The 26,670-nt window shown below is 39.8% G+C and overlaps 1 protein-coding gene across 9 annotated transcripts in view; it reads left to right on the top strand.

The window, feature by feature from the left end:
- The window catches only part of ica1 (islet cell autoantigen 1), a 139,962-nt gene that overhangs the window by 67,247 nt on the left and 46,045 nt on the right, over positions 1 to 26,670 (top strand). For 7 of the 9 annotated variants that reach the window (XM_059972604.1, XM_059972606.1, XM_059972603.1 and 4 more), the window contains 3 exons: positions 5,781 to 5,830; positions 7,378 to 7,458; positions 7,566 to 7,625. In XM_059972604.1, the coding sequence (XP_059828587.1) occupies positions 5,781 to 5,830; positions 7,378 to 7,458; positions 7,566 to 7,625 (191 nt within the window). The remainder of the gene's footprint in view (positions 1 to 5,780; positions 5,831 to 7,377; positions 7,459 to 7,565; positions 7,626 to 26,670) is intronic. The other 2 variants (XM_059972605.1, XM_059972607.1) reach the window with 1 other exon arrangement.

The raw sequence follows: 26,670 nt of genomic DNA, 5'->3' as shown, positions 1-26,670 counted from the left end.
AACAGCCCTGGCTGAGATTAGGCAGCTCACATTCTGCCTGTCCCATAGGGTTCATGGCCACACTATAGAAGAAATTTATCTACTGCATCATCAGTTTAGAATGCTTTTAAGTGAATGTGCAATTCATACTTCCATGTTCATTTGAGATTATTCTTCAACTGAAAGTAAAAATAAAATGCTTTCTTTAGAAGTGACAAGACTGCTGCACTTTTAATTAGCTTTAGCTGACTTAATAATATTGTAATAAATTAGAGTGCCAGCTTTCCTTGGTTATGTAACCGAGCTTTCCTCAGTTCCCTGATGACAAATTCTAGTTCTTGGTCTCCAAAAGTTTTGTGCCTTATTGTAATAAAGATAATTGGGTGCTTGAATGCAAGCCCATTAGTCTGCAGTGTGAACTATCTCTCTTTTTTACATATTTGGCTTGGTCTGCATTTTCTATATTAATTTTGGATTTCCAGCATCATCATTATTTGTTTATATATGCACTGCCATTGATCATGAAATGTTGTAATCTTGCCATTTTAAAAAAACACTGAAGTATCAAATACTGCAGTTACTCTACCTGCGCTCGTGGGAGGGAGCAAGGAACTAACCTCCTGGTTTTCTATTCTCTACCATTTTCACAGTCTCCCACTGCGTAATCTTCATATCTGTAGGTGATTGGACCCAATAAGCTTCAAACTTCATGCTATTATGTCAGCGCCCAAAATGTCCTTTGCACTTCGCTTTACAGGTACTGGCTGGCATACTATACATCCCTTGTAGTTAGGACCATGGGAGAGGTTTGTTTACTCACAAGGAGAAGATATGGGATGGTGAAATAGGTGGTGATAACATCCAACTCCACCGCATCTGCTCTCAGGATGAGGCTTTTCATTCCAGAGTGAAGGAGATCAGAATCAGAATTAGGTTTATTATCACCAGCACGTGTCGTGAAATTTGTTAACTTAGCAGTAGCAGTTCAATACAATACATAATACAGAGGAAGAAAAATAAAATAATAATAATAAATAAGTAAATCAATTCACAGTATATGTATATTGAATTGATTAAAATCATGCAAAAAACAGAAATAATTGTGTATTTTAAAAAGTGAGATAGTGTTCATGGGTTCAATGTCCATTTAGGAATCAGATGGCAGAGGGGAAGAAGCTGTTCCTGAATCACTGAGTGTGTGCCTTCAGGTACCTCCTACCCGATGGTAATGAAAAAAGGACATGTCCTGGGTGCTGGAGGTCCTTAATAACGGACACTGCCTTTCTGAGACACCGCTCCTTGAAGATGTCCTGGGTACTATGTAGGCAAGTACCCAAGATGGAGCTGACTAAATTTACAACCCTGTCCAACTTCTTTCGGCCCTGTGCAGTAGCCTCCACACCCCCCCCCCCCCCACACCCGCCATACCAGACAGTGATGCAGCCTGTCAGAATGCTCTCCATGGTACATCTATAGAAGCTTTTGAGTGTATTTGTTGACATGCCAAATCTCTTCAAACTCCTAATGAAGTATAGGCACTGTCTTGCCTTCTTTATAACAGCATTGATATGTTAGGACCAGGTTAGATCTTCAGAGATCTTGACACTCAAGAACTTGAAACTGCTCACTGTCTCTGCTTCTGATCCCTCTATAAGGATTGTTATGTGTTCCTTTGTTTTACCCTTCCAGAAGTCCACATTCAGCTCTTTCATCTTACTGACGAGGAGTGCCAGGTTGTTGCTGCGGCACCATTCCATTAGATTCCTGTGTCTTCAAAGAAAGGGGCTCCATCACCTTATCAGGGATAGGATTCCTCTTGTCTTCACCTACCACCCCACTAGCCTCCACATCCAGCACATAATTCTCTATAACTTCTATCATATTCAACAGGATCCCACCACCAAGCTCATCTTACCCTCCCCTCTTCCCCCTCCCCCAACTTCCTGCAGAGGTCGCTGCCTATGCGACTCCCTTGTCCACGTTCCTCCCCTCTCATCTCCCTCCTGGTACTTGTCCTTGCAAATGGAGCAAGTGCCAGACCTGCCCCTACACCTCCTTCATCACTACCATTCAGGTGAGGCAGTACTTCACTTGAGAGTCTATTGGGGTCATCTACTGTATCCAGTGCTCCCCATGTGGCCTCCTGTATATAAGTGTGTGCTGATGTAGATTAGGAGACCTATGCTCGGTCCGCTGGATCTCCCAGTGATCACCTATTTCTCATTCCCCTACCCTTTATCTCTTTCACCAATTAACTTCCCAGCTCTTTACTTCACCCGTCCCCCTCTCCTGGTTTTCACCTATCTCCAATCACCTTGTACTACTTGCCCCTCTCCCTCTCCCCCACCTTCTTAATCTGACCTCATCTTTTTTTCCCAGTCCTGATGAAGGGTCTCGGCCCAAAACATCATCTGTTAATTCTTTTCCATAGATACTGCCTGGCCTGCTGAGTTCCTCCAGCATTTTGTCTGTGTTGCTTGGATTTCCAGCATCTGCAGATTTCTTCGTTTTAGTGATAACCAGTGTGTGTCAGAAAGAGATGAAGCACACCATCTTGAGAGCAGGGAAAAGAGAAAATTGAAAGCTCATTATCTAAAAAGCCTTTACTGACATGTTACTGCAGTGTGATTGAAGTTAAGTACTAAATGCCATTCTCTCCTGGTTAGCACTTATTTACTTAAAGGCTTTGCTTGTCCTGGTGACCTGTAGGAAATGCATGTTGAGATTGTCTTTCTGATACAGATCTATATAAAACAGTCTTTTTGTTTAATCAGATACCCTGCACTGTTCCATGAAGCAACGATGGTCATTTGATGAATTACTTATATACTTCATCTTGCCTAAACAAGTGTGGTTTGCCTTTTGCTTTATTGTATCATCCCGGAAAAGATGGATTAGTTTCTGAATGTTCTCAGCTTCTTATGGCAGTGAACAGCAACATGAGGAGCACAAAACGTGAACGTAGTGTTTGCAGTTTTTTTCTGAATGCATCATCTGTAAAATATCGAAGTGTTACTGTACCTACCGCTATAAAATGTTTCACTTTACAAAGGGTTCTTGTTAGCCAGGGGAGAACTATGCTTCAAGATACTTTGAGAACAGATCAGAAAATGGGAATGATGGCACTTGTACTTGAGGAAGCAAGAAAGGATCTTAACTCTGAAAATCAACCGGTAGAATCAGTTTAGGTTGCGACGTGAAATAACAAAGGGGCAGGAGACATCTGTAGAAGTTCTCTGGAAGCCCTAGAGATGGTACTGTGGGGACAAGTATAAAACAGTTAAATAAAGATGCAAGGAAGAAGGCTGGTGCAGTTATCTTGGAGGACCTTAATCTCCATATAAACTGGACATATCAAATAAGCAGTAATAGTGTGCAGGACAAATCTACCTATCTATACAAGATAGTATTAAACCAGCTAACAGGCTATTCCAAATGTAGCACTATGTATTGCAAGTGTTATAGTTTTATGTATTAATTTTGTGGGATTGCTGTGTCAAGATGGCCAGTGTTCATTGCATATTCCTAACTTTTCTTGAGAAGGTGGCGGTGAAATGTAATTTTGAACGACTACACTTCTGATAAAGCCATTCCCACTTTGCTCTTGGGTTTGGAGTTCTGGGATTTAGTCCTAACAAAGATTTCTGACGGTATTTCCTAATCCAAATGTGTGAATTTGTGAGGGGTCTACAGTTTATTAGGTTCCCATGTCCCTTTTGCCATGGTCTAATATGGTTGTAGAAACGGTGGATTTGGAGGACATTTTCAGGGAAGTTTAAAAAAAGTAATTGTAGTCATTATTTGCTGTAAATTAATATTCAGGTGCATAATAGAATGTCAATCAAGCATTGTCCTAGAGAGTGTGAACGGTCTTAAATGTTACAGCCCTGTTGACCAGATAAAGAGACATCATCCACCATACTGCTTGTTTGTTTTGTAGATGATGGAAAAGCTTTGTCAGGAAATGAATTACATACCATGATGTACCCAGCAATTCGTCTGCTTTTTTTGCCACAGTATTTCTGAATTTCTGATCAATGATGATTGTCTAGAATATTTATGGTGGATAACGTCAAGGGTGAATGGTTATTACTCTCGTTAAATGGTAATCATGCAGCCAACAAGACTATAGGGAAGTGATGCCTCTATTGGTATTAAAAGTTCAATCCAAAATCAGGGTCTTAAATCTAAAATAATGTTAACTGCTGTATTCTTGATTTTGCATGATAGATCAAAAAAATTAATGAAAATAAATTATAATTCACATAATTATGATAAATTACTACCTTGGAAAGAATTTCTACAGTTTACATTTTAAGACAAAAATCTACATGATTGACGAGAAGTTAAAAAAATAATATTCAAGCAAAAGAAAAAGCTAATATTGCTTATCAGATCAACATACCTGCGAATTGGGAACAGTTCAGAATTCACGAAAGGAGGACGAAGCCATTGATACGGAAAGGTAAAACAGAATACAGCTGAAGTGAGGGGGAAAACTGTAAAAGTTCATGCAGAGATGTAAGAGAAAGGATTATCAAATGTAGACAAGGATCCCTGTAGATAGTTACCAGGAGAAATCATATTGAGGAAACAGTTTTCATTATCCCTTCTTTCATTTTGAATATCTATCAGATCTCAGCTGGCATAAAGGTATATTAAATAAGTATCATTTGCGGTTTAGTTGGTTGTACTCCCCAGAAATTCTAGGTACAATGTCTAGTCTTGATTCTTGAACATTAGTATTCAGACTGACACTCAAGTGGAGTGCCAGAGATGCCAGTCTAAAAACTTGTGTTTTAAAGAAAATACAGTATGTAGCATTCTTTTGAAGTGTATAGGGGGTTATCCCCACTTTTTGTGATCAATATACATCGACACATGGGATTATTACAAGAAATATCTGTTCATTATTACTTTGTTTTGAGGATTCTGTATGCAAATTAGTTGTCTTGTTTCCAATATTCCAGTGTGAAGTGTGCTGCAAGTATACCCTTTGTTTGCTGTAAAGTAGTTTGAGACATCCTGAGTAGTGTAAAATGTGCACATCTTCCATTTTTCTTTTGCCTTTGCTGTAAGGAAAACAGTGCAGGCTTCTGTAATCTTGTCATATCTCTGAAGTCGCTGATCCCTGTCACAATTATAATAAATGTACTATAGGTACATTCTGGTCTTCTAAGGCTTTGGCATTCTTCCTAAAGCACGGTCCTTAGAATTAGCTCTACATGCCTCATGAACCCCACCTATGTTTGAAAATCATCGGCAGCTTCTCCACAGCAAAATGACTGCACCTCTTTCAGTGGGGTCTGACTGCTGATGGTGAATTACTGTTCATGACTGCTTACTGCCACTGACCTATTGGCTGAATGTGGCGCCTGGCAGCTGTTAGATTGGCCCACTAAAGGGAGTACAAAACAGAGACTTCAAATCTACTGCATGCAAGTCCACGGCATTGTAAATAGCACTGCTGTTTATTCCCCAACAATCTCTACCCATTGCGGTGATTGTAAAAGTAGTGAATCACCAGGGGTGGAGGTTGGAGAATGATTGGGGCAGATGATTATTGGGAACTGCATGCCAAATAATCACACAGACTTGAGAATAGTCTGGCCTAAATCTGACCCCTGACCCAGCAATATGGTGGCTCTTAACTGATTTCTCAGTTCAGGGGAAATTAAGTATAGACCCAAATTGCTATGGTTACCAGTTTTATTCTTATTCTATGTTAAAATAAAATTTCAAAAACTGATAATTAATTGTATGACTTGATAAATTTTACATTTTGTCATTCTGTCTGATAGGCTTATCTCATTAAAAGAGGATAACGAAAATAAGGAATCTATTACTTCAGGTAAGGTTCTGTATCTTGAAAAGGTTCATTTGTAAAACCTGTGACTTACATAGGAAAATGTATACTTTGTAGTTCAATATTTTTCTGCAAATACAACTTGAAATGAAACTGGCCAAAGGTAGTTAGTTATAAGCACAGAGGGTTAGTTATCAACCTTTGTCTTCATTAAGGTTTGCATGATTTCCAATTTTCAAGTTCTCTGAATACCCTGTTCCTTTTAAAATACTTACCTTATTTCCTTCAAATCATCTTTTAAATTTTTATCCCCCTCTATATTAGGTGGTAATAGTTTGGTGTTCTAATCATTTTCTATGTTTGAAGAGAAAAGAAAGTTGCCACAAGCTTTCATCGTCATTCCTTTTGTAGTAATTTTGTGCTTTCAGCTGATCAACTGGTAGCAGCAATTATTCCCTTTATTTTAAGATTTTTCAAATTTCAGATGTTTAACATCAGTAATATATATTAAAATCCCAAGAAGATAATGGTTGGATTCCTTGAATTGCAGTCCTTACAGTATTAACATGCAGTACCTGATTAGTTTGCTGAGCCACACAAGGACTAGCCACTAACCACAGCCACCACTTACTCATGTCCACACTGCACTGTCACCTGAGGGCCCAGCAATAAACAACCGCTTAGGAGAACATCTTGCTCAAATTGAGTGATTGTGCTGCTCTCTCCTTAGTTTCCATATTGTTCCAATAAAATTCGTGATGAGCTGGAAGAACACCGTCTTAAGTTTTGATGTGCAGTGTCTTGCTTTGCTCATTTGATACTGAGTTAACAAAAACATGGATAATGATTCTGATTCTTCCATTTCCATTTCCTCCTGACCTACCCTTTGTTTCTTGTTCCGGTACAATCCCTTTTTGCTTTGCAGCAACTAATCTGTTTGCCATCCACCTGAACACAGAAGTCCCCATTTCTTCTTTTTAAACTCCCTCACAATATTGGAACTGGGGACTTACATCAGCAAACGAAAGGAGTAAGAAATAAAGACCCTTGAAATGAAACATTTTCTCCCTGAGTTCCTCAGTATTTCCAACATGTTTGTTATATAGCAAGATGTTGTAGCCCGCTACTATAAAATTACAATACCTTGTCAACTTGGACAGTAACTTCTCTGTAACTTCAGTCAATTGCAAAATCTATTCTTATTTTCAAAAAATTGACTAACCCCACCACCCAATGATTGGTGGCAATTAGACCGAAGATCTATGGGTGTTCTGCTGGTTCCCCATTGACCATTTATATATTAGAAAATAACTACCAGTGGAGCCTCAGCAAAAATTACACCCACAACACTCTACTAGAGTTATACTTGTACCCTGTCAAAGTCGTAACACAGGACTGGAATTTCATATTTAAAAAAATACTATTTGAGATTTGCAATAAAAAGTTGAAACAGTATCTTGATTGTGATTTCTGTTTTCCCATTATCTCCCAAAACATTTTGTAATCTCAACTTCAGTAATTTTAGAGTTACGTGCTTTGCTGACAAGTAACTACGTTTACTAAAATCTGCATTTGTATTTGAATGCTTCCAGATACAACTCTGGCTCCAGTAACAAGAAAAGATGGCTTTTCAACTTTGCAAGCCAAGTCTTCAAGCAATCAGCATGAATCAAGTAATAAATTCTTAAGTGTATTTTACTGCCACACGTCAAGTATTCATTTTCTACCTGTTGAGGTGTTTGAACAAGTACTAATGATTTTTAAAACTTGCCCTCAATAGAATGTATAGATGATTTGTTAGCTCTGAAGAAGGAAGAAAAGCCAATTTTGTCTCAAAGTGGTAAGTGCTAAACAAAAGCTGTGACTAGTCTGAACAAGTTAATTAGCTGAAAATGAGTTAAGTATTGATCAAATTGAAGTAATGGAAAAATAATAGTTGCTGCAGGATTACTATCTTTTTACTAATCAATTTGAATTTGATTTAGATGAGATCCTTAACACTGCATAGAGATGGGCATTTAGTTATTGGCACCTGATTGTGTTCTGTGAAGGTTTATTACACATATAAATGGTGTCTTGCTTTCTGCATTCATTCTTATACTGCTTCACTTTTCTCATTGATTACACCTTTTCTATTTTTTTACTAATGTATAAATACTTATGTGTTCATGAACACAAATTTCTATCATGTTTGCACACTAGGAAGTCCCAGAGATATTCCATTGTATGGTTTACCAGCAATTATGAGGCAATTTGCCCTCTCATTGATGTATCTGGTTTTTTAAACTCTGTACTCTTTATTAATGAAGTACAAGAGAAGAGGCAGTGCAGCGTTAAGAAGGATAATAGCTTTCCCTTGGTCATGGAAACGAGCTTCTACATTTCTCATAAAGTAACCCAAATTAATCGTAATTTCTGAAGTTTGTGACCTAAACTTTAAGGGCAGGATTATTTTTGTACCTTGCGTTTACATGCACAAAAACAATATGACAGAGAAATATACTTGTTCTCCCTGTCAATTTTATGATTAGACAGCAAAATACGATGTATCCATGGGGCTAGAAATTAGCTTGTCCAGCACAGATTTTATTTAAACAGTATGATCTCCTATTGCACCCAGTTTGAATCACAATTCACAATATTTTGAAATGCCTGGTGCTACTTTCTATGTAAATGCTTGAAGTACACAAAAGTAACTTGAATCCTTGCCAAGCCAAGTCATGTCTTTGCACCTAACAGATAATGTGGATCGTGTAGAGGAATTCAAGTCTGAACTGCAAGAACAAACCCCATACCCATACCATTTTAAAGATTCCCCAACTGTTTATGGGTATATTTGGGCATTCACTTGGGACAGAGCTCATTTTGCTTATCTGAGCTGAATTTTTGAGCTGTCAGCTTTACAGGCATTCACTTCTATTACAGTGAAGGTTGTTATAATTTTAAGTCAAAGTGCTGATTTTGTAGCAGTCCTGTTGAACCTCATTCTCCATCAACTGGTAGGTCAAGGACACCATTTGGTTGCCACTACACCATCTGTAAGATGGATTTCAAATTTCACACAATTATAACCTGGTATTTATTTTACTGGTTTTCATTCTCTGAGCTATCCACATAACTACGTCACCATGAACCTCATCATAGTTGCAGGCAGCTGTCGATCCCAGGGGATCGTGGGTTTGTGTCTCTGATGGACCGTGTTCTCTCCAGGGCACGTCTGGGCAGTAAGATTTGAAGAACTGGCTGTTGCCCATGCAGCAGGTTCCCCCGCTCCACATCATTGATGTAGTCCAAGGGAAGGGCAAGCACCAATACAGCTTGGCACTAGTGTAGTCGCAGAGGTTTCCAGAGCAAAGTTGTAAACAACATCCAACTTCCTCAGGGACCCTGGCTCCGGATTTCATCCCTGGGGTTTACTCCTGAAGCCTTTCCCATGGGTGGGTATAGCCACAAGGCAGCAGAGGTTTTAAATCAGAGTTTTCCTTCTCCTAAGTGGGCTGCCATCCAAGACTGGCAGGCCCCATCTGCCCGAAGCAACTGGTTTTAAGGTGCCAGCGGTAGGCCTTTGCCCATTCTCTTGTCAGTAGAAACAGTTCCGCTGGGCCTAGTAGGTAAGCCACATGTGAAAGCCAAGAGTTAGACTTGGCTATCGAAGGCTGCTAGAGATGCGTGCCATTTGGAGCACTTTATACCACTGGCTATGACAATCTTAGAAACCACCATGAATCTAGTGGGTCATAAAGGTTATTTCTCAATATTCTTGGTGGGAATTGGGAAAAATTATTAAATATTGATCCTCCATGAGCAATTCTGAGAAGAACCCTGAAACCCCATTGAGATGATTCCTTGGTATCATCTCATTATTGTTGATGTTCTCAATACTTGAACCTAATTGTCTTTCTTTATCAATTTTTTTAATTAAGTTTCAAATAGATAAACATAACAATGACAGTGACACAAAGAGATCGGGATTACATGAATAACGGTTAACGTATACAGAAACAGACTCCGAGTAACGTGTAATCTAAGCCTCCCAATTTTTTAGTAACTAAACATGAGAAGGATTCAAAGAAAAAAGATTTTCACAAGAGAAAAAAAATCCCCCTAAGCTAACAAAAAAACTCCAGAATAAAAACAAGACAAAAGCTGGGCGGCCTTGTTTCATCGTTATCTGTCATTAACTCTGCTGCTCTATACAGGAACAAAAAGTTATTGAGCTTGAACCTAATTTTGAGAAAAGAAAACTCCAATTCACCATTTTAAAGTTTTTTTTTACACTAAATATACAATTATTGAGCAAAATCTCAACCACTGGAATAACTTTGTGGGTTGAGCAACATCTGTGGAGCAAAAGATTGGCTGGCTTTCGGGTGGAGACCCTGTATCAGGACTGAGAGTGAAGGGAAGATGGCCACCATGTAGAAGTGAGAGTGTGGGATGAGGTGGAGGCTTGTAAGCAACAGGTAGAATCAGATTGCGGGGTAGAGGGGCAGGGGATATCACCAACCTCTTGTGTGGAAAAGCTTGGTTCTCCGATTTCCCCCTCAAACTCAGGAGCCTGTGCTCCTCAGTTCTAGGCTCCCCTGTCTTGTGTAAAAATGTCCTCTCTACAGCCTGCATAATTTTATTAACCTTGGGGAAAATATTCTCTCGAAGGCCCACATGATTTTATAAACCTTGGGTGGGTGGGGGGGGGGGGGAAATACTCTCCCTAAGGGCTGCATAATTTTATAAACCTTAACACTTTACCTTTTATGTTTCGGTGGGAATTAATCCATCCTGTATGGTTTTGTCTCATCAGTATAATGCGCCATTCCTGGCAAACACGGTTTAAACAATGTGTACCAACGTTAGCAGGTGTTTTCTGATTGCCATTACAGACAATGGGAGCAGGTTGATCAACGTTGGGATTCCAAATATTTGATGCATAGGAAGGACAGGCAAAAGGGAAAGAAAATGGCGTAGTGCTCTTAAGGGAGAGGGTCATTGCAGGGTTAAGAAATTATCTCAGTTTAGGTCAGATTGAGAGTTAGTGTTAAATGAGAATCAGTTTAGGTTGAGCTAATAAACAGCAATGGGCAGAAAACATCTTTTGTTCCTGTCTATAGGCTTTGGGTGAACAGTAACACGGTGCAGATCGACCACAACCAACACTATTGCTGGCCTTTCTGCTGCAGAAACTGTTTGCTGCCCTCTTGGGGGCGATGGAATTTCTAGGCCACGTTTTATAAAAATCATCCATAGTTAAATTGATTATAAACACCGTAATTGATTATGGTAGAGAAATGATTTGTGAGAAAGTCACCTGCAAAAGAAATGAAGTGAAAAAGTAACCTTTAATAAATGTAATTTTTCATTCTCCGTTTCTGAATTTTCTCAGGTAATTAAACCTCGTGTTCTGGGTATCAAATTATTTCACAGTTCCCTCGAAAAATGAAACCTTTGCCATTCCTGCAATTATTGTGGATATTTGTGTTTACAGGAACCCTTGGAAGGGTGATGATGCCTTTTATTTAAATGAAGTCTCACCATCTGCTTATAATTTTTTACCACTTCCTAGCCCATGTTCCCTACTCATCTGGCACTTTGCCCTGAACCAGAAAGCATGGTTGTTCATCTGACACCGTTTAAAAAAAAATGCTGCTTTGCTATTTTCTACAGAATAAACAACCACACATTTTTATACATTATACTACTTGCTGTGTCCTTGCCCATTTATGTGGCCTATCTCTGCCTCTCTGATGTTGATCTGCGTTCATCACAACGCATTAAATCATCAAACAAAAACCCGGATATATTACTCCTGGACCCTTGTCCAACTCTTTGTTGTCGATTGTGAACAGTTGAACCTCTAGTGTAATCTCTGCATCAGTTACAGCCTCCCAAACCCCAAAAAACAGCTTTATTTAACACAAGAGTCAGGAGCATGGGTGATGAACTGAGAGGGGTGGGGGGTCAGTACATGGAACTATGATATTGTGGCCATTACAGACACTTGGCTGTCACAAGGGCAGGAATAGCTGTTGGACGTTCTGGAGTTTAGATGTTTCAAAAGGGACAGGGAGGGAGGTAAAAGGAGAGGAGTGGCATTGCTAATCAGAAATAGTATCACAGCTGCAGAAAGGGAGAACATTGTGGAGTGATTGCCTACTGAGTCAGTGTGGGTGGAAGTCAGAAATAGGAAGGGAGCAATCACTCTTTTGAGATTATTATATAGACCAACCAATAGCAACTGGGGAACTGATTGGGAGGCAGATTTTTGAAAAATGCAAAAATAACAAAGTTGTAATGGGAGTTTTAAACTTCTTTAATATGGATTGGCACCTCCTTAGTGCAAAAGGCTTGGATGGGCAGAATTTATTAGGTTTGTACAGGAAGGATTCATGACTCAATATGTAGACATACTGACGAGAAGGGAGGCCATACTGAATCTAGTGCTAGGTCAGGTGTCAGATCTCAAATTGGGAGGGCATTCAGACAGTGACCACAACTCCCTGTCCTTCACTATAGAGCTAGGAGCAGAAGGTATGGGAAAGTATTTAACTGGGTGAATTATAATGCTATTAGGCAGGAACCAGGGAGCATAAATTGGGAACAGATGTACTCAGGGAAATACAACAGAAATGTGGAGGTTGGTTAGGGAGCACTTGCTGGGAATTCTGTGTAGGCTTGTTCCATTGAGGCAGGGAAGGATGGTAGGGTGAAGGTACCATGCTTGACAAGAGATATGGAAATGTAGTCTAGAGGAAAAAAGAAGCCTTCTTGGGGTTTAGGAAGCAAGGATTTGGCAGAGTGGCCAGAAAGGAGCTAAACAAAAGACTTAGTAGAGTTAAAAGGGGACATGGGAAGGCCTTGGTGAGTAAGATTAAGGAAAACTCCAAGGCGTTCTACATGTATGTGAAGAACAGGAGGATGACTAGAGTGAGGGTAGGACTGATCAGGGATAGAGGAGGAAATATGCGCCTGGAGTCGGTGGAGTTAGGGGAGGTTCTGGATGTATATTTTGCTTTGGTATTCACCAGTGAGAGGGATCTTGATGATTGTGAGCACAGTGTTAAACAGGCTGATATGCTTGAACATGTAGATAGTAAGAAAGGATATGCTAAGACTTTTCAAATATATGGCATAGGTAAGACCTTGGGGCCAAATGGGATATATCCCAGGTTATTATGGGAAAGAAAGGAAGAGATTGTTGTGCCTTTGGCAATGACCTCTGCATCCTCGTGACCACAGGAGTAATAACAGAGGATTAAAGGGTTGCAAATGTTATTCCTTTGTTCAAGTGTTGACCAGTGAGTCTTACTTCAGTAGTCGGCAAATTATTGAAGAAGATTTTTAAGGGACAGGATTTTTGAGTATTTGGAGAAGCATAGTCTGATTAGTGATAGCATGGCTTTGTGAATGGCAGGTCGATCCTCAAAACACTAATCTAGTATTTTGAGCATGTGACAAAGCACATTGGTGAAGGTAGAGCAGTGGATGTGGTGCATTACTATTTTAGTAAAGTGTTTGATAAGGTTCCCCATAGTAGGCTCATTCAGAAAGTGAGGAGACATGGGATCCAGGGAAACTTGGCTGGATGAATATGGAGTTGGCTAACCCATAGAAGGCAGAGTTTATTTGTAGACAAAGAGTTGGTGACCAGTGGTGTTCCGCAAGGGTCTTTTCAGGGACCTCTGCTGTTTGTGATCTTTATAAATGACTTGGCTGAGAAAGTGGAAGTGTGGGTTAGTAAGTTTACAGATGGCACGCAGGTTGGTGGAGTTGTGGATAGTGTGGAGCATTGCTGTTGATTGCAGTGGGATTCTGACCGGATGCAGAGCTGGACTGAGAAGTGACAACTTGGAAAAGTGCAAAGTGTTTCATTTTGGAAGATTGAACTTGAAGGAAGAATACAGCGTTAATAGTATAGTTCCTGGCAGTGTGGCAGAACGTAGGGGTCTTGGGTCCACAACCTTGGTTCCTTCAAAGGTGCCACGCAAATTGATAAGGTTGTTAAGAAGACAAATGTATGGTGTTTTGGCCTTCATTAGTTGGGGTGGGGGGTGATTGAGTTGATGAACTGCAAAGTAATGTTAATGCTTTATAAAACCCTGGTGGGACCACACTTGGAATATTGTGCCCAGTTTTGGTCGCCTCATTACAGGAAAGATGTGAAAGCTTTAGAGAGGATGCAGAGGGGATTTACCAGGATGCTGCCTAGGTTAGAGGGCATAACATGAAGATTAGTTGAGTGAGCTGGGGCTTTTCTCTTTGGAACGAAAAGATAAGAGGCATAGATAGACTGGATAACCAGAGGCTCCTTTTTTCCCAGAGCAGAAATGGCTAATATCAAAGGGGCATAATTTTCAGTTGATTGGAAAAAGGTATAGGGGGTGATTCAGAGTTAAGTTCTTTACACTGAGAGTGTTGTGTGCATAGAACATCCAGCTGGAGGTGGTAGTAGAGGAAGATACATTAGGGGCATTTAATAAACTCTTTGACACATAGATGAAAAAAAAATGGAGGTTTATGTTGAAGGGAAAGGCTAGATAGATCTTAGAGTAGGTTAAAAGATTGGCACAATATCAGGGGCTGAAGGGCCTTTACTATGCTGTGGTGTTCTATGTTTTATTTTATTTCTACAGTTTTTTTGTCTATTATTAATGCATACTGGTATATTACCCCCAATACTTTGTGCTGTAATTTTGCTTAATAATATCTTGTACAGTTCTTAAGAAAGACTTCCTGAAAGTCCAAATGCCTGATATTACCTGATGTCATGCTCGCTAGTTTATAGTTACTTACGTTTCCTCTTCCTGCCTTTTTAAATAGCAGGCTCACATTTACTACTTTCCAATCTATGGGAAATGTTCCAGAATCCATGGAATTTTGGAAGAATACGACTGGTTCCATCACATCTCCATGGCTGTCACCTTCGAAACCCTGAGAAGCATGTCATTAAATTCTACAATCATAACTTGCTTTCTTTCCCACTAATTTCCCATTTACTCACCCCCTATACTTTTTAGTAAAGCTGACTTCTTTGAGTACCTCATTAGTACTTGTTCACTTTGCAACCAAATTTGTGGAATAACTATAAGATCATACTTGTTTCCATTAGCTCCTTCAATTCATCTACCTTTTTTATGAATGCTCCAAGAACTTAAGTTAGGATCCTTCCATTTTATCTATTCTTTCCCTTTCTGATTCAGATTTAAGATGTATTTTTATATATTTATGTCCTCCCTTTCAGGCCAACTCTGGTTACATTACTAACTGAGATACTGTGCACTGTGTTTGGCCACTCCTCTTAAACTTTCCGAATTTCCACTTTCTAGTACTTCATTACTATCTATTTAGTTTACAGTTCTATTGACAGGTATAGTTAGTTAACTCACAAGGACATGGCTTTAGCCAGTTTAAGAGAAGACTGTCACAGTGGAATTGAAAGCTGTTTTTTCCTTGTGTATCTTTGAACTACACATTCAATTCACTGAATTTATTAACTTAGTGTAAATCTTCAAATGGCTCAGGTAGTAATCTGGAGATTTTCACCTTTGAGTTCTGCTTTTTAATTGGGCCCTAGTTTCTTGTATTCGTTTGCATTATACTTGACCTTGATTCCAGCATGGATTGCAACGATTGCATTTTTTTCCTCCCAGTCAATTTTCTTTTATAGCCTGAGGAGATTTCCTTAACTCTGGCTTCAGAGAAGCAACACAGCCTTTGGGACCCATGTTTGTGCTACAGAAAACATTCATGATCCTTTGAAGTCCCTTTTCATTTCACAATTTGAGCACAGTATTACAGAGATATTCTCTGATACTCCACTCTTATCAAACCTTGTGCCCATCTGCTCTATTCTTCCAGTTGCTGGAAAGTGGAATCAGCTTCCAAACTTCAGTGTTTCCAACTAGATTCCTATACTTGTCACAGCATCAAAACAAACTTTTATCAAACTCACAAATGACATCCTGTGTCATTATGATCAAACTAAACTGCCTCTTAATGTTCTCCTCAATCTGTTTCCAGACATGGTTGAACATTTATCAAACATGTTTCTATATTTGTCCAGCTAAGTGGGTCCACACTCATCTGCTTCCACTTTAATTTATCCAGTAGCAGCCAGAGATTTGTCTAAACAGCTTCTCTTCACATCATATCAGGAATTCTGAGGGAAGTATTCTTGACTCCTTCTTATTTCTCATTTACATGTTGCCTCTTGGGAACATTGTTCGGATGTATAGCATAAGTTCATATTTGTGCACTGTCTGACAGTTTTACCATTGCTCTTCTTGACTGCTGTTCTGTCTCGTCTGATGGATGAACAAAAATGCCCTTTGACTAAATACAGGAAGTTCAGACCCATTGTTTACATTCCTTGCCAGAAGCTTAGTTCTCTAGGTACTGGCTCCATCATTTTTCTTGATAGTAATTTAAGGTGGAAATTAACAGTTGGTCCATATTTCTCTTGAAAGTTAAGTTAATCTGGAATTCTATCACTAATATGTGTATGTTGTGTAGGCCTCCGTTAGTCTCAAGAAAGTTTGGAAAGTTTCCAGGGTGCAACCCTGGGCAAGGTTTTTTTTATATGTAAGACCGGCAGTTGCCCAAGCTGCAAGTCTCCCCTCTCCATGCCACCAATGTTACCCAAGGGAAGGGCATGAGGACCCATACAGCTTGTCATCAGTGTCGCAGAGCAATGTGTGGATAAGTGCCTTGCTCAAGGACACACATGCAAGCCTCAGCCAAGACTCGAACTAGCAACCTTCAGCTAACTAGACGATCGCCTTAACCACTTGGCCACGTGCCAACTAATACGTGAATGTGCACTGTCTCCATCACCCATTATTTAATACTGTTAGCCTAGAATTTAACACAACCATTTATTCTCAGATGGCTCTTGTCTGAGTTTCTCCTGATCTGGCTTACTTCTTTGTGCTTTGAAGCCTCAGAATACAGAGGGGTTAAGCAGGCTAGGACCCTAGATATTGGAGCATAAGAGATGAGGAGTAATCTTATAGAGGTGTATAAAATGAATTCAGTCTTATTCCCAGAGTTGGGGAACAAAGAACTAGAATGAGTAGGGGTAGATTTATTACGTATCTGAGGGACAACTTTTTCATACAGAGGTTTGGTCTGCATATGGTGAAAGCTGCTGAACGAGATGGTTGATGGAAGTACTTTTAAAACATTTGAAAGGCACTTGTACAGAGTCAGAATCAGGTTTATTATCACCGACATGAGATGTGAAATTTGTTAACTTAGCAGCAGCAATTCATTGCAATACATAATCTAGCAGAGAGAGTAAAATAATAAATGAAATAAAACTTAATAAATAAGCAAGTAAATCAATTACTTATATTGAATGGATTTTAAAAAATGTGTAAAAACAGAAATACTGTATATTTAAAAGAAAGTGAGGTAGTGTCCAAAGCGCCACTGTCCATTTAGGAATCGGATGGCAGAGGGGAAGAAGCTGTTCCTGAATCACTGAGTGTGTGCCTTCAGGCTTCTGTACCTCCTACCCGATGGGAACAGTGAGGAAAGGGCGTGCCCTGGGTGCTGGAGGTCTTTAATAATGGACACTGACTTTCTGAGACACCGCTCCCTAAAGATGTCCTGGGTATTCTGTGGGCTAGTGCTCAAGATGAAGCTGACTAGATTTACAACCTTCTGCAGCTTCTTTCAGTCCTGTGCAGTAGCCCCTCCATATCAGACAGTGATGCAGCCTGTCAGAATGCTGTCCATGGTACAACTATTGAAGCTTTTGAGTGTATTTGTTGACATACCAAATCTCTTCAAACTCCTAATAAAGTATAGCTGCTGTCTTGCCTTCTTTATAAGTACTTCGATATGTTGGGAACAGGTTAGATCCTCAGAGATCTTGACACCCAGGAACTTGAAACTGCTCACTCTCTCCACTCCTGATCCCTCTGAGGATTGGTATGTGTTCCTTCGTCTTATCCTTTCTGAAGTCCACAGTCAGCTCTTTCATCTTACTGACGTCGAGTGCCCGTTGTTGCTGCGGCACCACTCCACTGGTTGGTATATCTCACTCATGTATGTCCTCTCATCACCACCTGAGATTCTACCAACAATGTCAGCAAATTTATAAATGGTATTTGAGCTATGCCTAGCTACACGGTCATGTGTATATAGAGAGCAGAACAGTGGACTAAGCACACATCCCTGAGGTGCGCCAGTGTTGATCGTCAGTGAGGAGGATATGTTATCACCAATCTGCACAGATTGTGGTCTTCCTGTTAGTAAGTTGAGGATCCAATTGCAGAGGGAGGTACAGAGGACCAGGTTCTGCAATTTCTCAATCAGGATTGTGGGAATGATGGTATTAAATGCTGAGCTATAATCAATGAACAGCATCCTGACATTGGTGTTTGTGTTGCCCAGGAGGTCCAAAGCCATGTGGAGAGCCATTGAGATTGCGTCTGCCATTGACCTATTGTGGCGATGGGCAAATTGCAATGGGTCCAGTTCCTTGCTGAGGCAGGAGTTCAGTCATAACCAGCCTCTTAAAGCATTTCATCACTGAAGATTTGAGTGCTATCAGGAGTTAGAGGCACATGGACAGGAAGGCTTTAGAGGAATTGCGGGCAAAAGGGGCTGACTTGTCAGAGCACCTTGGTTGGTATGGACCGTTTGGACCAAATAGTCTCTTTCCATGCTGCCTGACTGTAAAGTTCCAGCTGTCATTTATAGTTGATTTTTTTTCTGGCTTTCTGCCACATCAGCTTGTGAGCATTATCCATTAACAGAAAAGTATGGCAAATATAACACACGCTAGCTGGGTGTTTAGCTGATCAGCTGTGGTGGGAGATGACTGTATTGTGAGATTTATCCAAAAACAGGGAAGTGGCCACAATTTTACTTTCAGGCCCTTCGAGTAATAACCAGCCATGGGAATTTTGAAGCCAGTTGGAAGCGTCAGAAATTAAGTCACCAACTTTGAGGAATTCAAAATTAATTTCTGTCAATTTGTTTAGCTTGAAATGGGGCTTAATACTTTGAACATTTGGAGCTTGCGACAAAACCACACTGAGGTTGATTGAAGTGCTTCCAGAGAACGAAGCAGTTATACAACTGAATTGAATTGACTTTATTACTCACATTCGTCACATACATGAGGAGTAAAGATCTTTAAGTTACATCTCTGTCTAAATGTCCAATATGCAACTTATATGGAATTAGATGCATTATTTCATGTATATGGGCCTGATCTCACAAGATACAATTGGCAGTTGAATAATTCACACAATAATCTTCTGAAGTGACTGGTGAAGTTGTCCATAAAATGAACATAACATGGTATATGGAACCTCAGGTGCTGCTTGATAAAGCTGACATTTCTTGGATGTCATTCTACAGCTCTTCAGAGGAGCTTACATGTCGAGGAACATTCTCATTGTGAAACCTAAAAGTGGCACAAATAAGGAAAAAGATATGACAGATTAACTGGCAGAAGGATAAATTAAATACACAATTTAATATAGCTTAACAGAGAAAAATGCTGGTCTGTACCTTATGCATTTCAAATAAATGCACTGTAATTTCTTCCATAACAATGGATAACTACAACGTATTAAAAAGACCAGAGAATGGCATTGTTCAGCATTATGACTAGAGAAAGAAATTGAAGTTATAATAACAACTGCCACATAAGTGAAGATCCTACATATTTCTTTTGACACAAAGATTGGGACAGTATATTGTTGCAACCAGTTTAATTGCACAAGCAGACGAACTTCATCTTTTCTGATAATGCCATTGTTCTAATATTTATGACATAAAATTTTCACTGCTTTCTTATAATTGTTTCCAAAATGTAATTCCAATAGTAGGCTTTGTGCAATATATCGAGAAGCCTTTGTGCCTGCATCCATGAATATTTTCAAACGATATGTTTCCCAGGTTCTGATGGTTACTTTGTATGTATCAGGTATGATATATTTAATTCGCATTCACACCTCTTGTCCATGCGTATTCTCAAAACTACCCATTAGTTATTACACAGAACCAATCTAATTCAGATTGGAAAAAAAATAATAAAAATGGAAATTGGGTAGCGTTTATCTATTAAGATGACATCTTTTAGACCACTTGTTCAAGCTCGGACTTTCTGTTTTTCTAGCCCCAATTAATTGAGTTTCATTTGAATTTCCTGAAAACTTGGAAGTAGTAATAGCAAGAGGGATTAAATGGATATAAATGTGCTCATTCCTAACCATGGAATGAAAATATTAACAATTGGCAGTAATTTTATTTCTCCTTAGGACTCAGCATTTGTGGCCTTCTGATCATACCTTACAATTAATTTGACTCTGATCATACTTCACAATAACTTTGAAAGTCATCCAGAAGGGCCGTTAGCTGAGTCAGACAAATATTTCTAATCCCAAATGTGGCCATTTCATTAAGATGAATGGTGTGTAACACCTGGTACATCCCGATTATCACTTCTGCATTCCTGAATTGAATCCAGTGATCTGTGCTAAGCAACCACGTTTATGTATCTTCTGATGGGCTGTGAAATCTGAAGAAAAAGCCCAGATTCCCACTGGTTATTTTTCATAAATGAAGGGTTTAGCTGTAATATCCCCAGTCCAGTTCATACTTGCAGCATTTGTCACAGATAAATATTCTGGTTTCATTTCTTTCATTCTGTTCCCCAGCACCAACTAGAGTTAACAGTAAAGCACTGTGGTCCTAAATCTTGATCACATTCCCCTTCGAGTCTAAACTTGGGCTACAATGTTCAAACTTAATCCAGTATTCCATAGTGCATTACAGGTCAGGGGATACATTACAGCAATGTGGCCCTGGTTCTTTACCACGCTCCTGTTACTGTGAATGCATAATTTACAATGATTTTTTAAATAATTCTGTTTCTGAGAAATAAGGTGAATTATTATACATTGGCTATTTATCATTGTAGAATGTTTTAAAGATGTTGCCATTTTCAAAAACAAATCTCTTGACGTTACTCAAACTCAAGGAAATATGCAGATGCTGGAAATTCAAGCAACACACACAAAATGCTGGTGGAACGCAGCAGGCCAGGCAGCATCTATAAGGAAGAAGTACAGTCAACGTTTCAGGTCGAGACCCTTCGTCAGGACTAACTGAAAGAAGAGATATTAAGAGATTTGAAAGTGGGAGGGGGAGGGGAGATCCAAAATGATAGGAGAAGACTGGAGGGGAGGGGTGAAGCTAAGAGCTGGGAAGGTGATTGGCAAAAGGGATACAGAGCTGGAGAAGGGAAAGGATCATAGAGAAATCAATGTTCATGCCAATTTCTCTAACTTCTGTTAATGCCCCCCTCCCTTTCTTACCCCATCCCTTATTTATTTATTTGTTTATTTATTATTTTTTTCCCTTTTTTTCTTCTTTTCTCTATTCCTCTCACAATCACTCCTTGCCTGCTCATGATCTCCCTCTGGTGCTCCCTTCCCCCTTCCTTTCTCCCTAGGCCTCTGGTCCCATGATCCTTTCCCTTCTCCAGCTGTGTATCCCTTTTGCTAACCACCTTTCCAGCTCTTAGCTTCACCCCTCCCCCTCCTGTCTTCTCCTATCATTCCGGATTTCCTCCTCCCCCTCCCACTTTTATACCTCTTACTATCTCTTCTTTCAGTTAGTCCTGACGATGGGTCTCAGCCCGAAATGTCGACTGTACTTCTTCCTATAGATGCTGCCTGGCCTGCTGTGTTCTACCAGCATTTTGTGTGTGTCTCTTGACATTACTGCCTTTTTAAATGGAAGTGGAAGAGACATCTTACTGCTTTTTTTAATATATATATATAGAGAGAGAGAGAGAGAGAGAGAGAGAGAGAGAGAGAGAGTCAGGAAAGATAATGAGTTATTGGTTGTTACTAGTAATAACTAGAAAACTTTTGATTAATTTGGAGTTATGTAATTCAGTATCTAAAGTTTATCAATGTAAATGAACTCGGGGTCACCAAACACTTATATGTCAACACATCAGTGATTGTTTGTTGGTAATTTGCTTAAAAACCCTTGGACTGCTTATAATTTTGTGCTGTAATTAATTATCTGTTTAGAGACATTATGCCGAAGCATTATCTACTAGAAGCAACACCAATTCAGTTACATAAAAACTTCATAAATCGTGTAAGATATAATTGCAACATTATTTGTGTGCATTTTACTGTTGCAGAGCAGATTCAGCTGTGGTGTTTCATCTGTTCCTCGCCCAATGAAGCACTACGAATCTGCAAGCAGTGTGACCTAATAATTAACAGATATGCGACATAAGTGCCAGGCCATGAATACCTCCATTAAAACTTGCCGTTTAGTGATATTATCATTCCCAAATCCCTCGCCACCAATATGTTAGAGTTGCCATTGACCAGAAAATTATCAGTATTTGTCATTGGAAACACTAACTACATAAACCTGTAACAACTGAACCATAATAAGGTATAAGACATAGGGGCAGAATCAGGCCAGTTGGTCCAAAGAGTCTGTGCCACCATTCCATCATGGCTGATTTATTATCCCTCACAATTCCTTCATCCTGCCTTCTCCCTCTAAGCTTTGACACCCTTCAAGAGCCTGTCAACCTCTGCTTTAACTATACCCAATGACTTGGCCTTCACAGCCATCTTTGGCAATGAATTCCACAGATTCAATATACTCTGGCTAAAGAAATTCCTCCTCATATGTTTTAGAGGGACCTGGACTTCCCCCATGAAAGGAAACATTCTCTCCATGTCCAATCTATTGAGGCCTTTCAATATTTGATAGGTTTTAATGAAATAGTCTTTCATTCTTCTAAACTCCAGCGACTACAGGCCCAGAACCATCGAATGATCAGCCATACCCGGGATAATTTTCATAATCCTCCTCTGGACCCTCTCCAATGCCAGCACTTCCTTTCTCAAATAAGAAGCCCAAAACTGCTCACAATACTCCAAGTGTGGTCTGACCAATGCCTTATTACATCCTTGCTTTTATATTCCAGTCATTTCAAAATGAATGTTAACATTGCATTTGCCTTCCTTATCAACAACTCAACTTGCAAGTTAACCTTCAGAGAATCCTGTGTGAAAACTCCTGAGTCCCTTTGCACTTCTGATTTTTGAATTTTCTCCTTGTTTAAAAAATAGTATACATCTTTATTCCTTTTACCAAAGTGCATGACCATACAGTTCCTTACACAGTATTCCATCTGCCTCTTCTTTGTCCATTCTAATCTTCTAAATCCTTCTGCAGACTCGCTGCTTCCTCAATACTACCTGCCCCTCCACCTATCTTTGTATCATCTGTAAAGTTGGTCACAAAGCCATTAATTGCATCATCCAAATCATTGACATATAATGTAAAAAGAAGTGGTCACAGCACCGAACCCTGCAGAACACCACTAGTCAGCGACAGCCAACCAGAAAAGGCTCCCTTTATTCCTACTCTTTGCCTCCTGCCAAACAGCCAATCTTGTATCTAGTATCTTTCCTATAATGTCATGCGCTCTTATCTTATGTGTGGTACCCTCCCAAAGACCACTTGAAAATCCAAGCAAACAGCATACACTGACTCTTTGTTGTCTATCTTGCCTGTTATTTCATCGAGAATTCCAGCAGATTTGCCAGGCAAGATTTCCCTTTAATGAAACCATGCTGACTTTGGCCTATTGTATCATGTGTCTCCAAGAACCCTGAAACCTCACCCTTAATAATGGACTCCAACATCTTTCCAAGCACTGAAGTCAGGCTAACTGGCCTATCATTTTCTCTCTTTTGTCTCCTTCCCCTTTTTGAAGAGTGGGGTAATGCTTGCAATTTTCTAGTCCTCTGGAACTATTCCAGAACCTGTTGATTCTTGAACGATCACTACTAATGCCTCCACAATCTCTTCAGCTACCTCTTTTAGAGCATTAGTATGGGAGCCATATATCTATTTTCTACCTGTACTGCATTTTGTGTTGTGTGTTTATTGTGCTTATTGTGATAGTTAATCACATGGGTTGGGGCATGGTAGAAGTGAATAGTTACGTCTTCATGCCTTGTCTTTGGGATCAGTCTAGTTTGGGTAGAGCTAAGGGGTGATATCTTTACTGTTGCTTGCTTAATTACACTTAAAATTGCTTATTTATGTTTGAATATCCTTGAATACATTTGAGAACTTTTGGCTTAAATACGTTTACTACGCTAAGCCTATTTATTTTGTTATATTGCTAGTTTAGTCTCATTAGTTTTTATCACTTCGAGGTTCTTTGTTAGCTGGCTTCTTAATAAAATTTTGAATGTATTCTTTGATTAGGAACATAGTTCTGAATGAATAGCATGTAGTACAGGATCAACCGCCCCCCCCCCCCACATGTTTTGGTTTGTTCGAGTAACCACTACAACTGGGGAGGAGTGCTTCTGGTCCAGGTGGCTTTTCTACCTTCAAACCTTTCACCTTACTGAAAAACTTCAGGTATCTTCTTTTATATTATTGTTTAGCTTCATATTTTATCTTTTCCCTCCTTACGGCTTTTTAATTGGCTCCTGTTGGTTTTTAAAAGCTTCCCTGTCCTCTACCTTCCCACTAATTTTTGCTCTATTATATGCCCTCTCTTTTGCTTTTATGCTGTCTTTGACTTCCCGTGTTGGCCATGGTTGCCTCATCTCCCCTTAGAATACTACCTCTTTGCAATGAATATATCCTGTGCCTTCCAAATTGCTCCCAGAAACTCCAGTCCTTGCTGTTGTGCCACCATCCCTGCTTGTGTCCTCTTTCAATCAACTTTGACCCACTCCTCCCCCATGCCTCTCTAGTTCACTTTACTCCTCTGTAATACTGATACATCTGATTTTAGTTTCTTCTTCTCAAACTGCAGGGTGAATTCCATCGTATTATGATCACTAGCTCTCTAATGAAATCTGGTTCTTTACACAACACCCAGTCTAGAACTGCATTTTCCCCTAGTGTGTTCAACATAAGCTGCTCTAAAACCCATCTCATAGGCATACTAAAAGTTCCTTCTCTTTGGATCCAGCACCAACCTGATTTTCCCATTCTACTTGTGTATTGAAATCCCCCATGACTATTGTAACATTTTTACATTCAAATTGTTCTGTACATTCTGGCTACTGTCAGAGGCCCGTCTAAAACTATCATCAGGGATTTCACCCTTGCAGCTTTTTAACTCTGTCCACAACAATTCAACATCTTCTGATACTGTGTCACCTCTTTTTAAGGAGTTGATTTTGCTTTTTACCAGTAGAATCAGCCCACTCCCTCTGCCTACCTGCCTGTTCTTTTGATGCATTGTGTATTCTTAGTTATTAACCTCCCAACTATGATCTTTCAGCCACAACTGAATGCTGCGCACAACGTCGTACCTGCCTATCTCCATAATTACACGACAAGATCACCTACCTTATTCCATGTACTGCATGCATTTAGATATAATACTTCCAGCCCTGTGTATATAACCTTCACCCTTTTCAATCTTGCCCCCATGTTAACATAAGTTAAATTCTTACCCCTTTCTAAACTTCTTGTCTTTTTATTTATTCTGGAGATGTTCGTAATCACTCCTGCACTCTCCTTCCCTTTTACTTTATCCTCACTTTTCCAAACTATTGAACCTACTATTTAGTTTAAAGATGCACATCCCACTGATTGCAATTTTGCTCAGTCAACTGCCTCTCCTTACTCATAGTCTCACTACACACTCCTTCTACTTGTTTCTCCATTTTTGTTCTGTGCAGTTTTTCATTGATTCTATTGTCTTTCTTTGTATTTACTGTGAATGCCAGCAAGAAAATGGATCTCAGGGTAGTAAAAGATGACATGAATGTAGATTGATGATAAATTTACTTTGAACTTTGTCCTCTTTGAGTTCAGGTGAGAACTGCCTTTTTTGTACAGGTCATGCCATCCCCAGAAGAGATCCCAGTGATCCAGAAATCTGAAAGCCTGTCCACTGTGTCAATTCCTGAGTCATGCAGTTAACTGCTAATGCATTCTATTCTTACCCTCACTGACACATGGCACGGGCAGCAATTCAGAGAGTACCACCCTTGAGCTCCTGCTTTTCAGCTTTCTACCTAACTCCCTATATTCTTCTTCAGGACCCCATCCCTCTTTGTATCAATAGTATGATAACTTCTGGCTGTTCAACTTCCTTCTTTAGAACCCTGTGGACCCAATCTGAGATGTTCCTTACCCTGGCACCTGGGAGACAACGTACTATCTGGATGTCTCTTTCATGTCCACAGAATCTCCTGGTTGCTTCTCAAATGGTTAAGTCTTCTCTTCTCCCCCATTCCCTTCTGAGCCACAGAATCAGAGTCCTGGTCACTGTGGCTTTTCCCTGGTAAATTGTTTCCCATGGTATCCAAAGTAGTATACTTATTAGTGAATGGAATGGCAACAGGGGTACAGTCCAGGGGTACTCTGGACTGTCTAGCTATTCCCTTTCCCTCTCCTGGCAGTCACCCAGCTTTCTGCATCTTGGGAATGACGACCTCCCTGTAGCTCCTATCACCTTCTCATTCTCCAGTATGAACCAAAGGTCGTCCAGCTGCTGCCGCACTTCCTTAACATGGTATGTAAGGTGCTACAGCCAGATGCATCTCATGCAGATGTAGTTATCAGAGAGACTGGAGCACTCTCTGAGTTCCCACGTTCACATGAGAAAACACCACTGACCCTGGGCCCATTCTTCCTGTACCAGCTGTGCACTAATCAAGAAAAGAAGAAAGAAGTTTACCCAGATCATTTGCATAAGCCTCTTGAGTCAAAACCTGAAACTAATCACTCTAACACGCTCCCGCTCCCACATTGGCCACTCTGGTTAAACCCACAATCTCTTTATTGGCCTTTTCCCAAGTGTTTAATATATCATGATGATTGAACTCTGCTGAAAAATCAGGAAA

Source organism: Hypanus sabinus, chromosome 6, assembly GCF_030144855.1.
Source record: "Hypanus sabinus isolate sHypSab1 chromosome 6, sHypSab1.hap1, whole genome shotgun sequence".
Classification (NCBI taxonomy): domain Eukaryota; kingdom Metazoa; phylum Chordata; class Chondrichthyes; order Myliobatiformes; family Dasyatidae; genus Hypanus; species Hypanus sabinus.
The sequence above is the reverse complement of the archived record's forward strand: the minus strand, read 5'-3'. Positions and strand labels throughout refer to the sequence as shown.